The sequence below is a fragment of the Echinops telfairi genome, unplaced genomic scaffold, assembly GCF_000313985.2.
Source record: "Echinops telfairi isolate 266 unplaced genomic scaffold, ASM31398v2 ScPeMD7_7458;HRSCAF=8496, whole genome shotgun sequence".
Lineage (NCBI taxonomy): Eukaryota > Metazoa > Chordata > Mammalia > Afrosoricida > Tenrecidae > Echinops > Echinops telfairi.
The window spans coordinates 50,313,160-50,328,144 of NW_022111358.1; the positions used below are offsets into that span (position 1 = coordinate 50,313,160).

Below are 14,985 nucleotides of genomic sequence, written 5' to 3' on the forward strand. Positions count from 1 at the left end.
CAGCCCCAGCCCCCTCCCTGCTGAGGAGAGGTCCAGACTTGCCAGCAGGCCCTGGGGCTGGCCCCTCGTCCCTGTCTATGTTCACCCTTCCTCTGTGTGAGCAGCCCATCACCATGACAACCCAGGGAAGCCCGCTGGGACCTGGGGGAGCCCAGGCCTGGCCTTGGCCTCTGGACGGGGGCAGGGAAGAAGCACAGCTTTGCTGCTGGCAGGAGGGTGGGCTTGGAGAGCCGGGGCGGGTGGGCTGCGCGATGTCGGGGTGAAAACGCCTGAGTAAGCCATCGAGCCCAGGCTGCCTCCTGCTGTCTCCAGCCTGCCCATGGACCAACAGAAGGGCACTGCAGCCCCATACAGGCCCCAGCCAGGGCCCCTCGGGGGACTCCTCAAGAGCCTGCCGACCCTCCCTCCTTCTCAACCCACCCTGGGGAGAGGCCCTCTGGATGGTGAAGTCCCTCGGAGGGACGGCCAGTCCCTCTCAGAGCCTCCTGGTGGAGGCAGGGGCTGCCAGGCACACACAGTCTTGACGGGGCCTCTGGCTCAGCGCTGCTGACCCTGCGTTTGGGTGCCACTTGCCCCCCAGGGAAGGTATGCACGAAACAAGCTGAGCAGGGGGCTGGCATCTGAGGGTGGGGGTGGGGCGGCAGGCCCTCTGTCCCCTGGAAAGCCCACCTGCACGGGCAGTCTTCCCCACAGGCCCTCGGTGTTTACTGGTGTGGAATTGGCACCTGGTTGTCTGACGATTCTGGAGGGGCAGTGGTGGCGGCATTGGTAGTGCTCGTGGTGAGCTTGGTGAGAACAGGGTCAAGCTGGTGTTTGCAGCCATCGTGTTGATAGGGGCTTTGGTGGTGGTGGTGGTGGTGGTGGTGGTGTCGGAGTGTTGGTTGTGGGGCGTGAGCGTGGGGTGGGTCACTGATGTTGTGGGTAGAGGACAGTGCCGAGTGGTCTTGTACGGCTAGAGTGTCAGAGGCGCAAGGAGCCATGACCCGTTGGCTCTTGGATCGTACGGTCCTTCAGAGGTGAAGGCCGGGGGAGCCGGGGCGAGCCATCCGTGGATGGCTGCCGGCGCCGGCCCTCACTCAGCGCTGCACCTGTGTCCACAGCCGGCAGCCGTCTGATGGGGAGCTCTCCGGCCTCGTCTTTCATGGGCAGCTTCCTCACCAGCAGCCTGGGCTCGGCCACCTCCTCACACCCCAGCAGCACCCCGTCCACTCCCTCTGAGCAGGCCTACCGCGGCTCCCACCCGGCCCCCTCTCAGATCTGGTTCTCCCACTCCCACGAAGGTAAGCTGGGCCGGCTGGGGTTGGAGGGGGAGCGGGCAGTGACCAACGGGGCCCCAAGGCCCAGCATACTGTGGGTGAGAGTAGCCTTCCTGCCCAGGACTCCCCGCTGGGAGGGCTAGCTGGGGAAGCAGGCAGTGTCCTGGCCAGATGTGGGAAAGAGGAGGAGTGGGGGCGGGCTCCTGGGAGCTCAGGAAATGTGGAACACAGCTGGGGCTGCAGGGCCGGGCTTGCCACCACCCCCCACCCCCGACTCAGGGAGACGGGCTCCAGATGTGCCAGCTGGGAGGGGCGGGAAGAGAGCTGTCAACATGCACAGGCCGCCACCCCCCACCGCCCCCTGGGAGCCTGGTGCAGACACAGCTTCCAGGGCCCAGGCGCACTCCTGGCACCCAACAGGAGTCCAGTAGGTACGTGCCCGTCTTTTGGAGGCCTAGGCAAGCCCCTCCCTGGGCCCCCTGCTGGGATCTGGTGGCAGCCCTGGGGCCCAAGGCACTGGTACTGCCCCTCCCCTTGTGGTGGCTGGCACTTGGAGAGGGAATTGCAGCAGACAACGGGCACAGAGGGCTCCCGCTCCTGGCACTGCACCGCCGTAACTCAATGACGGCCGACAACGGTGCCGTGTTTACAGAGGGCTGAGCCACACACCGTGCCCGCCGCCCGCGTCCCGGGCAGAGGGATTAGCGCCCAGTGCCGCCTGAGAGCCACAGAGCCCTCTCTTTGTGTAACGAGAAAGGGGCTGTTTTCCAAACGGGACAGGTGATGGAGTGAGGGACAGTTGTTAAAATAATCTAGCCTGGCGCGCACAGTGCACACATGCCGCGCAGGCGATAAGGAGTGCCCGTCCTCCCCAGGGAGGGCGGGGGACGACGGGGTGGGGGCAGACCCATGCCCCCCACCTTCCCCATTCAGGCAGCCCCCCCGCTGCTGGCCAAGAGCAGCTGCCCAGGGTGGACTCCAGATTCCCGACACACTGTTGTCACCAACACCCCCATCTCCTCAAGGTCCTCCTGGGTCCTGGCTGTGGCATCTGGTGTCCAAGATAGCGCGGGAGGGAAGGGTGGCGGAGCATGGGGGTCTAGGGGAGCCCCTCAACAGAAGCACTGGCCCCTCTCCCCCTGTGGCAAGCTGGGGGGTACCAGGCTGAGCTGCCTTGGTTCCCCCCCCCACTGCATCACCCCCCAGTTCCACATCCTGAGAGCTCCTGCGGGAGGTCTCCCTGCACCCCACCTTCGGGGACCCCACCACTAAGGAGGGCTGTTTGTGGGTAGCGCCACCTGCCCTGAAGCTCAGAAGTGCCTGTCTGGCCCCCTGGGGGCCGGGGGAGGCGACTTGCAGACAGACAGGCCCCCAGCAGTCCTCACCTCCCACTTCCCCTTTACCAACGGCTGCCCTGGGTAGGGGGTGCCTGCCGCTGCCTGGGGGCTGGGGTGGTGGTACGTGTACCACCTCCTTGCATGGCTCCGCCCCGTGTCCTCTGCTGTGTCCAGCCCGCTGCCCAGCTGGCCTCTGTCAGGGAGAGGGCCCCCAGCAGGCACGACCACACGCACCCCACAGCCCAGGGTCGTCTGCCCATCGTAAGAGGTGACCCTTCTGCCCCTGCCCCGATGGGGCCCTCTGTCTGGGGGGCCATGGTGTGGGACAGGACCTGGGCCTCCGAGCCCCCAGCCAGCGGCACTCAGTGAGGGGCATGAGGAGTGTGGGGGGACTTCTACCTTGGCGAGGGCACAAGACCCCTGCTCACCTGTCCCTCTGCCTGCCGTGCCCCGCTGGAGGGTGTCCGGGGGCTGTGTTTCACGGTGAGCACTCCACAGGACATCTGTGCTTCAGTTTTCCCCACCTCTGCCCCTCCACTGCTTCAGCCCAGCTGCCTGCCCTGCTGGGGTTCACTGGCCCCTGGGGGAGGGGTGGGCCACGTGGTCCCCAGGCTGCATGGTGGCTTGGCCGTGGTGGCTGTGCTGCATGGTCCCCAGGCCGCGTGGTGGCTGCTGCCGAGCCGGGAGCACACACGGCCAGCAGTGGGGGCAGGGTGGCGGGTGGCGGGCTGGCTGGTGGGGCAGGGCGGCGGGTGGCGCGCTGGCTGGCCGGCTGCCCTGGCCGAGTGCCCAGCGGCTCGTTTGACGGGGTGCCAGCTGGCTCCCGCGTGCCGGGGCCTGCTCCTGTGCCGTGTGTGCTGCAGAGGGGGGCCTGTGAGGGACTGAGATGCGGACCCAGGCCTGGGTGGCCACTCGGAGCTGACTGGGCCCTCCTCAACAGGGGCAGGTGTCGGGCACAGCCAGCTGCCCCCAGCCCTGGGCAGGGAAGTGGGCATCCCAGGCTGCCAGACACCCTGCCTGCCTGACCAGGACCAGCCCTCCGGCAGCCAGCCCCATCTGCAGGGCAGTGCTGGAGGGGTGGGGCTTCCTGCCTCCTGCTGGGGTGGCTGGCGGCAGGGGAGAGGGCGGGGCCACGCCCAGAACATCTGGCCCAGGGCAGGGCCCCTGCTGCTCACCCACGATGCAGGGTCCTGCCCCAGAGGAGGGGTCCCGCTTGAGGCTGGGCTTTCCTGCCAGAGGCTGACTGGGGATTGGGTGGGTGGCGGAAGTAGCCAGGCCAGAGGTTCAAGGAGTAGGCCCAGCCTGTCCTGGGTGGGTCAGGATGAGGTGGGGCAGCACCACTGGCTCTATTGTCAGCCTGCAGGTCCCCTCCCTGTGCCCCACCCCCGCTGCTGGGCCAGACCACCCACAGGGCCGATGAAAGGGGCGTCTGTTCCCAGGGGCTCAGTTGGGGGGCGGCGGCTGGAGCTACTGCAGCTCCACAGCAACCTACCGGTGGTCTCTCGTGACACCTGGGGTGGGAGGGCTGGGGACAGCAGCCGCCACGTGCCAGTGCTGGTGGTCTGCCTGGCCACCTCTTTGTCAGAGCCTCCCCTGTGCCCCTCTTCCATCTGGGCTGTGCTGGAGGGTGGGGGTGGGGCTATAGGGGCCTTGATACACCCCACCACCTGGGCCTCAAGGCATGAGGGGTAGGGGTCCCACTCGGTGAATGTCACACCTGTGTGACCTCCAGGCCTCTTGGTTCCTCTAGCCCCCCCCCAACACACACACACACACACACACACACACACACACACACACAGCGCCAACCCCTCCCGGGTCCTGTAATGCACTCGGCTGTTTGCTGAAGGGGGGCCGGGAGACACTGCTGACAGTCCACTGGGGATGATGGACAAACTCAAGTGTCCTGTCCCCATAAGTGGGAGGGGCCGGGAGGGGGCCCACTTGCCAGGCCTGGTGTGGATGAAGGGTGCTGTGTGGGAATGTCCCATCAGCACGATGGTGGTCCTGGGTCTTCTAGTGGTGGCTGCTCCCCCTGTTGTGACCCCATCATACAGGCTCAGGGTGGGCATGGTGGGTTTGAGCCTGGTCACGATGGATGGACCCCTGGCCGCGCTCCCTGCCACCTCCACCATGGAGAGTTAGGAATGAGGGTCGCTACCTCCCCACCCCACCCACACCCACACCCACCCCCCCGCCTCTGGGGCTCTGGGCCCTGGTGTGGAGCTGGTACCACGGCCCTGATGCGGCACCTCAGTCATGGGCGATCAGACTGCCTCTCCGAGGGGCTGTGAGTACAGGTGCCCAGCTGGGCCTCAGTTTCCCCCCTGTAAACAGTGCTGACCCAAACAGCCAGCAGATCCAGTTGGACCAGGCGGGGCTCCCTCGGCCCAGTGGTCATTGTCCTCTGTGGCCAAGCCTGTGGGCCCAGACATCTGGAGGACTTGTGCGCCCCGGAGTCCCACCTCACTCAGGTGGGGGGAGCAGGCAGAAGGCCAGGAGGGTAGGATGTCATGGAGATCGGGGTCACACCCAGGCTGGGCTCTGGGCTCTCCACCTGGGGCTGCCCCCTGTCAGCCAGCTCGATACCCCGCCCCTGCTCAGCTCCTCTGCGCGCAGTGTATGGGGCTGTCCAAGGCTGGCGCGGGTCCCGGGCAGACTGCCCACAGCCTTTGTTGCCACGGTGCCACAGGAGCCTGGCACCTTCCCCGGCTTTTGGCCAATCCCCTTGGCCTGGGAGTGGACATCGCCTGCCAGGTCCAGCCCTTCGAGTGGTCACAGATCAGAGGGATGGCGCCGAGCCAGGGGGATTGGGGTCAGCAGGTGGATCAGGAGCACATGGGCCGAGGGGGCTGGGGTCAGCAGGTGGGTGGTCGAGCCACCAGGCCGGGTGGGCTGGCCTCAGAGTTCAATGAGGCAGATGCAGCATTGGCACCTGCATGGAGTCCCTGATCTCAGTTGCACTGTGGCTGCCAATAGTGTGTGCCCTTGGGCACTAGTGGGCCCTGAGAGCGGAGCCTCCAAAGCCCCAGGCTCCCATGGCAAGCAGCCTGCTGGCCAGCCCACAGCCCTGCAGTGTGGCCATTCCTGCGCTGCCCTGGACCCTGAGGGGCCATGAGCAGCAGCAGGGTGGGTGGTGGGGAGCACTGGGGTGGGACTGCACAGCGACACCCTCTATACACTGAAACAGCGAAGGCCATGTGGGTGCACCAGATAGCTGCCCCTCCTGTGTCCTGGAAAGCCTTGTGAGTCGATTACAGTACGATGGATGTGGGCTCAGGGCCCTTTCTTAAGGGTGGGCAGTCCCAGGGGGCAGGCCCTTGGGGCTAAGCCTCCAGTCCTGGCCAGACTGTGGGTAGGCAGCGGCTTGGCTCACACCTCAAGCTTTCGCCTCTAAACTGGCGTCTGTTGTGGCTCCAGCCTCGTGGGGTGTGAGGTCTTGGGGCCACAATGTTTCCAGAGTGGGCTGGCTTGGAGAGCTACTGCCACGCTCCCAGTTCCTGGGCTTCTGCAGTGACCCCCAAGGGTGGCCATCCCCCACCCAGCAGCCCTCCTCCTGGGCCCAGACTGTCGCTTCCAGTCATGAAACCTTTGATTCTTGTCTTCCACTCAGAGAATCAAGTTTTGGGGGTCGGGAAGGAGCCCCCTTACTGCAAGGCTGGACCCCACTGCCCTCCTTACTCCCCATGATCCACCACACCTCATTCCGCTTGCAGCCCCAGCTCCGGCTTCAGGGGGTGGGGGGTCGGAGCAGGGCAGTCTTTGGGAGCTCTCCAGCCCCACCCCATGCCCTGCCTGGACAGCCACTGGCTGGGGCCCGCAGTGGGGTCACACAGGCCCAGGGCCAGCCCCGGAGGGGCAGGCTGCACCTGGGAAGGGAAATTTACAGACTCTTCGGTTGACCAAAAGCCGAGGTCCCATAAAGTGGTTAACGGGACAGCTGGGGTGGGGTGGCCCTCCCTCGGCCCCCCACAGGCCACACCCCCTTCCCCGCCCACCCACATCTGTTCTACATGTGTCCACACACTGACCCAGCCCACCCGTCCAGCCTCTGCGTCGGAAAGGGGTGCTTGGGGCAGGGGCTCAGGCCCCAGTGTGGACCACCATGCGGGACCCCTTGCGGCCTGCAGGACATCCTGGCACTTCCCCTGCGCCTGCCCCAGACTGGTCAGCCTAGCTTCTTGTGGCTGAGAGTGGCCTGCAGCGAGTGAGGACAGGGGGGGGGCCACTGCTGCCGAGCTTCCCTAGGAGAGAGGGCACGGTGCCCTCCAGGACTGGGGAAGCCTCCAGGTGCTAGAGCCTTGGTCCCGGGAGCTCCTCATCCAACCTCTGCCTCATCCCTTAGCCTGGCCCATCTGAGACGGGGCCTGGGCTTTGTGCACCGCCCAGCCATGCGATACCCCTGGCCCCAAGCCTCGGTCTGCGTATGGGGGTGGACAGGCTTAGTCCTCCAGGCGCTGTGTGTATGGCTCTGGACCCTGCCTGCCTGTGCCCTGAGGACCCCGGCCCCACCTGGGAGGGTTCCGTGACAAAGGGATTTGCCTGAGGCTCTGTGCTTTGGGCCTCACTGGTGACATCCCGGAGACACTCGGGGTTTCCAGTGGTGACCATGGCCCCTCCTTACACTGGAGACAATGTAGGTGCACACGCACCCAGACCCGCCTCGGTCCTTGTAGGGACTCCCCCGGCGTGGCCATCACACCAGGTGGCCTCAGCTGTGGGCAGACTGGGTCAGCTCCTCTCCCGTCGGTGCTGGTATGGGGAGGAGCCAGCCAGCACAGCCCACAGGACCACCGCCCACCTTCTGTAGGAGGCAGAGGGTGACCCCACAGAGGGACCTAGGTGCCCCACCACCCGTGCACCCATAGCCCCTCACACAGGCCAGCCCCACTCCCCACCAATGCACGGACATGGGCCCAGGCTCTGCCCTGAGAACAGCCTGCCCGTCTCCTCTCGGGGAGCCCCCAGCCCCTGTTGGACAAAGCAGCATGAAATCCAGTGAGGAAGATGAGACACCCCCCCCCCCAGTGGCCGTGAGCAGGGTGGGACTGGCCCATCACCAGCAGGCAGGACAGGGGACAGGTGGCTTGGAGGGATGCGAGCCCCCTGTGGCAGGGCCCTCCCAGTGCTCAGGGAGAGCCAGTACCCTCCTTGTGAGTGCCGGGGGAGAGTACCCCTTAGAGAGGCCCCCAGCAGACACGCTACGCCTCAGACAAGGCCCACTGTGGGGAGTGGGGATGGGGGTGCCAGCCGGCCTTGAACTCTGGCTGCTGCACAGACAGACAGCAGGCCTGAGGTGGCCTTGGGTCCACATGGGGCCAAGTCCCTTTGCAAGAGTCTGAAACTGGGGCAGGGTGTGATGGCACCTTAGGGCAGTGGGGCATAGTTGAGGGGCCATGGAGGCATGGTGGAGGGGTCATGGGGGGCACAGTGGAGAGGTCATGGGGGCATGGTGGAGGGGTTATGGGGGGCTGGTTGGGGGGGTCTTGGGGGCATGGTGGAGGGGTTATGGGGGCATGGTGGAGGGGTCATGGGGGGCACAGTGGAGAGGTCATGGGGGCATGGTGGAGGGGGCATGGGGGGCATGATGGAGGGGTCATGGGGGTATCAGAGGGGTCGTGGGGGGCATGGGGGAGGGGTCATGGGGCATGGGGGAGGGGTCATGGGGCATGGGGGAGGGGCTATGGAAGCATGGGGGAGGGGTCATGGCACGGTGGAGGGGCTATGGGGAGCATAGTGGAGGGACTGTGGGGGGGGTAGGGGACCCGGTAGGGGCCTAGTGAGGGAGAAGGTGGAGGAGGACACTGGCCTGTTCTTCCCCAGCCCCTGGAGGCTGGCCTCCAGCTCAGTGCTGCAGGAGGGGATGAGAGCAGCAGCCGTCTGTTAGCGGCAGGGAGGCAGCGCAGCACGAGTTAGCCGCCCTATCTATCCATGGGTTGGTCTCCCACTGCTGCGAACGAACGCCAGCCCACCGCCCATGCACCATGCGCGGGCCTCTGGCTCCCACGTCCCTGGGGTCAGGGTTGCGGGCCGTGGGGCTAGGGGCCGCCCCACAGCAGTCTCCTTGTTTCTCAGCTCCAGGGTACCCCAGATTTTCAGGGAGTCTGGCATCCACCTTCCTACCCATGAGCCACTTGGATCACCATGGAAACAGCAACGTCCTCTATGGGCAGCATCGTTTCTATGGAGCCCAAAAAGGCAAGAGAGGAGGGAAGCCCGCGGGGGGGCGTGGCGTGTGGATGGGTGTGGCACGTAAGGGGCGTGGCGTGTGAGTCTGGGGCGTTGGCAGGTGAGGGGGCGTGGCGTGGGGGCAGCGAAGGCATGGCATGTGAGGGGGTGTGGTGTTTGGAGCAGTGGAGGTGTGGCACGAAGGGGCATGGTGTGGGGGCAAGCCAAGGGATGTGACTCCACAGGGGCCCAGGCCGCCCCAGCAGGGTATCGCGGGTCCAGACTGACCAGGGCCCAGGTGGGAGTGCTAGCCTGCAACTCGGCCACCCGCTGGGCTGTGTGGAAGAAGGCGCGCACACTCAGGAAGCTGTTTAGGGTAGGCCAGCCCTTGAGCACCCTGATTCCCACCGTGTCTGTCTTAGGTCCCCCACAGCCGGAGGAGCTGGGGAAGGGATAGCGCTTCCTGCCTAGTCTGCCAACCTGTGTGGGGCCCGCCCTGTCCCCTCACACTGTGCAGATGGTCTCTGGACAGGACGGGTACAGGGACCCTGAGGCAGAGGCCCAGCATGTGAAAGGCCAGGTGTGCTTGAGTGTGCACGTGTGTGTATGTGACTGTGCAGGGTGGCCCCACCCAGTACCCTGTTGGAGGACCAAGCACCAAGTGGGTCTAGGGGTGTCAGAGGTGAGCCCAGGCTGAACCACAGGAGGCCCTGGTGAGAAGCAGTGACCAGAAAGGGGAGAGGGTTGCAGCATCCTCCCCTCTCGAAGCAGCCATGGTGGCCCCAGCTGGGAGGTTTTGGGGGTGGGTGCCCGTGAAGGACCACAGTGTCTGCCCCACCCTCCCGCTTTCGTTCCTGCCACTGCCCTGACTCCTCCCCCTGGCCCCTTGGCCTCATTCCCAACCCAGGGCAGCCCATAGCTCATCTCTGTAATGACAACAATGATTGTCAGCTGCCCTTGGCCTCTTTCCCCCCCACCCCCCACTCCCTCTCGGCTGGGGCCTGGACTCTAGTCTCTGTGCCACCCAGAATGGCTGGGCCGGCTTCCACCAGGCCAGCAGGCCAGGCAGACCCTGGGACCCTGGCCCCTCGGGGGAGACCCAGCCTCCCGGCCCAGCGCCCTCAGAGGAGGATCCTGAGGCTGGGGACCGCTGTCCACTGAGGAGGCCCCACCAGCTGTGGTCTCACCCCACCCTCCTCCCTCAGTCCTGCCGTGCAGCTGTTGGAACAGCATGTGTCCGGGGCGGGCAGGTGGCCTGTCCCCACTGAGAAACCCGACTCTGGCCTACTCCAGATGCCCTCCTCCGGCAGCCATGGTGGCAGGGGAGCCCCGGCCTCCCCCATGTGTGGCGGTGCCCCTTCCAAGAACATTATTTGGTTTTGGAAATTGAGCTAATTAGGTGCTCCTCCCCCCACTGCTCTCCTGTCCCTTGTTTTTAATTAGCAGGAAATTGACAAGGGATTTACATGACTGAGGACAGCTTTACAAGTTCCAAATGTTCCTCTTGTGCCCCCCCTGTCTCCAGCCCCTCATCCCTGCTGCTGGGGCACCCAGCCGCACGGAGCCTGGCCAGCTCCCCAGGGTGCCCGCTGGCGGCCTGTGGTTGTAGGTGTTCCCAGGGCTGACGGAGCCCAGAACAGCCCCACCTGGTTGGAAGGGCTTGCTGGCAGCCAGCCTGGGACCTGCTCCTTTCAAGGACCCCGATGGCTCCCCCAGGGGCACCAGGCTCAGGGCAGAGTGGCCCTGTGAGTGCCCATTGTGGGGGCAGCAGGTCCTCCAGAGACCATCTCCTGTTGCACACGCCCTTTCAGCTATACCTCTCCACCTGGCCCTGAACCTCCACCTGCACCCCTCCTGCCATCACCTGAGCTCCTACCTGTTTCTGCACCTCTGACCCTCCACCTGTGTTTCCCCTCCTGCGCCCCGCCGCACCTGAGCCCTGTGAATGGGTGTGTCCTGTGCATCTGTGTTAGAGTGAGGGTGTGTGTTGCGTGTGTATTTGTGTGTAGAAGGGGCAGTCCCTGCCCTTAGACCTTGCCTGCCAGCCTCCGGGGGCCCCTTAACCCCTCCTTGAGGTGGCCCTAGAGCCTGGGGGCCCTCAGTGGGCCAGCCTCAGTCAGGGCAGGGGGATTGAGTGAGCAGTCGGGGTACCAGCGAGGGCGGGGTCAGAGTGCAGGTTGGAGACGTGCTGCGGGTGTGTCTGCACCCTGCGGCACTGACCTGGGCTCTCTGGTACACAGACAGCTTCTACCTGCGCAACCTGCCCCCGCAGCCCACTCTCCTGTCCTCCAACCACAACTACCCCAGCGTGGCCCGCACCGCCCCCAGCCACCCGGTGGGCTCCTGCAGCCGAGAGCGGGGGGAGGCTGGCCCCCTGACCAAGGGCCCCAAGGAGTTCGACCGCTTCCTGCTGGGCAAGGAGAAGGCGGGCAAGGCGGCCGAGGGCAAGGAGCGACTGGCAGTACCGGGAGAGGACGGTGGCAAGGAGAGGCACCGGCTGGTGCTGCCCATGCCGGCCGACGGGCACTGCCCCGACAGCGCCATGCCCCGGGCGGCCTGCGAGGGCCGAGCCAAGCACCTGGCCGCCTGCCTGCTTAACACCAAGGTGCTCAACGGGGACATGGGCAAGGCCACGCTGGCCAGCTGCGCGGGGGGCATGCTGGGCCGGCCCGGCACCGGTACAGGAGCCCCTGGGCGCTGCACCAAGGAGGGGGCGCCGCCCCCAGAGCCAGGGCCAGCCTTCAGTGAGTGCCTGGAGCGGCGGCAGATGCTTCACCACACGGTCTCCTATTCCATCCCCTCTGGCCTCCCCGCAGGGCCACCCCCACCCCTCAGCACGGCCCCCAGTTCTTTCCCCTGCCTGCAGCTGCACGCTGCCGGCCCCGAAGGGCTCTGCCCGCTACAGGACAAAGCTCCCCGAGACCTGAAGGCCAGCGGGCCCACCTTCGTGCCTTCCGTGGGACACCTGGCCGACAAAACCCGGCCCCTGCAGGCCCCCGAGGCCTGTGCCGTGGCCAGCGAGGGCAAGGCCCGGCATCTGGAGGGGGCCCCCGAACATGTCACCTGCGGCATCACCTATGCCCACCTGAAGGCCGAGGGCAAGGGGGAGCGGCGGGCAGGGGGCTTCGAGGCCACCCTGAACCCCAGGCTCAGGGGCCTGGAGTACCTCTCCAGCTCACGCCCCGAGGCCCCCTTCCCCGGCCTCCCCAAAGGCAGCCTGGACAAGAACAGCTACCTGGAGCTGCCCGGGACCGGGCCTGAGTGCGTCCACCCCAGTCCCCAGGACCCCACAGGCGGGAAGATGGCCCAGGCCTGCTGCACTTTAGACAAAGCCCCTGGGAAGGAGGCCCCGCTGGGCATGCCTGTGACCCAGAAGGTGGCCCGCATCCGCCACCAGCAGCACCTGATGGGCCCCGAGGGAGAGCCGGGGTGTAGCGGGGCCGAGGGCAAGCGCAAGTCCCTGGACCTGGCAGCCCTGGGCTATGGCGGGCCTCACCTGCCCCCCTGGAGTGTGCAGGCCGGCCAAGGGGCCGCCGTGGCTGTGGGCGAGGAGCACAAAGGCAGCAGTGCCTACCTGGACCCCTTCCGCAGCAGCCTGCAGCCGGCGGCCCTGCTGCCCCAGGAGCTGCCCGCCCCGTCTGGCGAGGTCTCAGCCATGAAGAACCTCCTCAAGTATAGCCGCCAGGCCCTGGTGGTGGGCCAGAAGGCTCCTGACGTGGGCCTGGGCGGCCTCAAGGCCAGCTGCGGCCAGCAGGAAGCCAAGTTCCCAGCCCCCAAGGGCCCAGGCCAGGCCCCAGGCGAGGTGGACCGGCCTGACTGTGCCCGCAGTCGTGAGCACGACGCCCCGCACGGGGACGGGGAGGTGCGGCAGCCACCCGTGGGCATCGCGGTGGCGCTGGCCAGGCAGAAGGACACCCCGGGCAGGCCCGAGAACCCCTACGGTGCCGGTACAGGGCGGCCGGGCAGGACAGCTGCTGCCTTCAAGGGTGAGTGAGCCCTTCCCAAGAGGGACTCGTGGTGGGAGGTGCCCAGGGGGGTGGGTAGTGCCCAGCTGTGTGGGTGGCCACCCTGCCTGCCCTCCACTGCCCCCTTCTAAGAGCTCCAGGGCTGGGGACCCTCTTGGCTTATCAGTCAGACGCCTCGATCCTCATCCTATGTGTCCACCTTGCAGCTGGTGGTGGTGCCCGCTCCGTCCATGCGCTGGACCCGGAGGCTGAGGATGGCCGAGCCCGCCTCTGTGAGGACCGTCTGGGGCTGACCGGCTGCGAGCTGCTGCTTCAGTAAGAGCTGGCCGCTGTGGGCCTGGGGGGAGGGACGTTGGGCCCAGCCTGTGGGCTCAGGGTCTGCAGGGCAGACTTTGGCATTCTGACCCACGTGGCCAGTGCTCTGGTAGGGAATCTGGAGCCTCGGGTCCCGGGGCCTCCAGGGCCAGTGACTGCGTTTAAGCTCAGGGTCTCGGGCCGATGGCCACGTGGACATGGGCTGAGCTGCTGCCTTGTAGGGACGGCAAGGAGCTGGTGGAATTTGCGCGGACGCACCCCTCGGGCGGTTGCCATGGAGAACTGGGCCCCCACCTCATGATCGCCGGCAGCTCCTCCCTGCAGAACAGCCAGCTGGGCGGGGACCCGGCCCCCCACCCTCACCCCGCCCACCCACCCTGGCTGCCCCGCACCCGGAGCCCCTCCCTGTGGATGGGGGGGCATTCCTACGGTCAGTGCTGGGCAGTGGGCGGGCTCCAGGCTCCGGCCTCCATCCTGCGGGGAAGGTGCCGACTGGCCCTGACGGCCTGCCTCTGTCTCCGCAGGCCTCGGGCACCCTGCCCTGCACCAGAACTTGCCGCCCGGCTTCCCTGCCTCGGTGCCTGGCCCCATGCCCCCCGTCTTCCCCCTCTCCCAGGACACCCCCCCACAGCTTGTCATCCTGCCTTCCGAGCCCACCCCCCACGCCGCTCCCCACGCACTCGGTAAGGGGTGGGCCAGGAGTGCCGGGGCGGTCAGCTCTGCTCCCTGCATGGGGGGCGGGGCTAGGCCTTGTGCGGAGGGGTCGGTGAGGTGGGCCAGGGCGTCGGGTTGACCGCTCCTCTGCCCGGCCGCAGCTGATGTCATGGACCAGGCCTCGCTGTGGCCCCCCATGTACGGGGGCCGGGGCCCCGCCTCCCACATGCAGCACCACGGCCAGCTCCCCGTGTACCCGAGGTCCCAGCTCCTGAGCCAGCAGGAGGTGTACAGCTTACAGCAGCAATCCCAGCAGCCCTTGCAGCAGCACATGCCCGTCCCCATGCCCCAGCCGAGGGCTGCCCGGGCCCTGGAGCTACAGCGGCAGGTTCAGTTCCAGGTACCGGACTGGCACCCAGCCGGCACCACTCCTCTGCCCTGTGCCCTGGATTATCCCTTGGGAGACGGGAGGGCCGGCCAGGGGCCCCGGGGTCTCACCTCTCCCTACCCACAGCGGAAGCCAGATGCCCACCACCTGGAGCCGGCGGAGCCAAGCCCCGAGAAGGCCCTGAAGTCCACCCACAAGCCAGTTGCCTTAACCCCCACTGCCAAGGGCACCTCCCAGACGGTCACCAACAGCCCCAAGCTTGCTCTCTGCTGCCACTCGCCCACTCCACAGCCCCCCACCCGCTGTCCCACACCGCCACCCCCGAGGCCCAGCGCCCGGTGCACTTTATCGGTCTGCCCTGCCATCGGGGGCAGCATGCCCGCCCGCGGCCCTGGGCCTGTCTCTTCATTTGCCGGAGCTGAGGACGAGGACACAGGGGGCCAGCGGCCCCAGGACGGCCCCAAGGCCCGAGAACCAGGTGAGCTGACCCCTCCCAGGGCCTCTGCTCTGCTCCGTCCCTCCCCTGTGCCCCTGCCATCCTCATCCTCCTTGGGGAGGACCGGGTGTGGGCGCCCATGCAGGTCACAGTTCCAGCCTGAGCCTGGGAGGCAGGGGGCTGGCCTCGGCCGCCTGCCCACTCCCCCGGCAGGCTGCGCAGTTCCGTCTGAATGAGGCTCAGCGTTCACACTGGAAACCCACGCGGGTAGCACTAACCGGTCCCAGACCCGCCATAAGGGGCCGAGCCAACAGAGGTTGTTGGGTGGGGGGTTTTTGCAGTTAATGGGGCGTGATGCTTCAGACACGCTGCCAGCTCCCAGCCCCGGCTGAGCCTGATTCAGGCTTTGTGTTGCTCAAAGAGACTCCTTTCTGCTTGGCCGCAGCAGCTGCCCAATGGGAGAGGG

At 66.8% G+C, this 14,985-nt stretch overlaps 1 protein-coding gene across 1 annotated transcript in view; it reads left to right on the forward strand.

Annotated features, from left to right (window-relative positions):
* Positions 1-1,105: 1,105 nt before the first annotated feature.
* The window catches only part of BAHCC1 (BAH domain and coiled-coil containing 1), a 33,185-nt gene continuing 19,305 nt past the window's right edge, over positions 1,106-14,985 (forward strand). The window contains exons 1-8 of the mRNA XM_045299776.1: positions 1,106-1,280; positions 8,669-8,791; positions 11,002-12,747; positions 12,933-13,041; positions 13,263-13,471; positions 13,566-13,724; positions 13,857-14,095; positions 14,210-14,561. Of these exons, the coding sequence (XP_045155711.1) occupies positions 1,115-1,280; positions 8,669-8,791; positions 11,002-12,747; positions 12,933-13,041; positions 13,263-13,471; positions 13,566-13,724; positions 13,857-14,095; positions 14,210-14,561 (3,103 nt within the window). The 5' untranslated portion in view covers positions 1,106-1,114. The remainder of the gene's footprint in view (positions 1,281-8,668; positions 8,792-11,001; positions 12,748-12,932; positions 13,042-13,262; positions 13,472-13,565; positions 13,725-13,856; positions 14,096-14,209; positions 14,562-14,985) is intronic.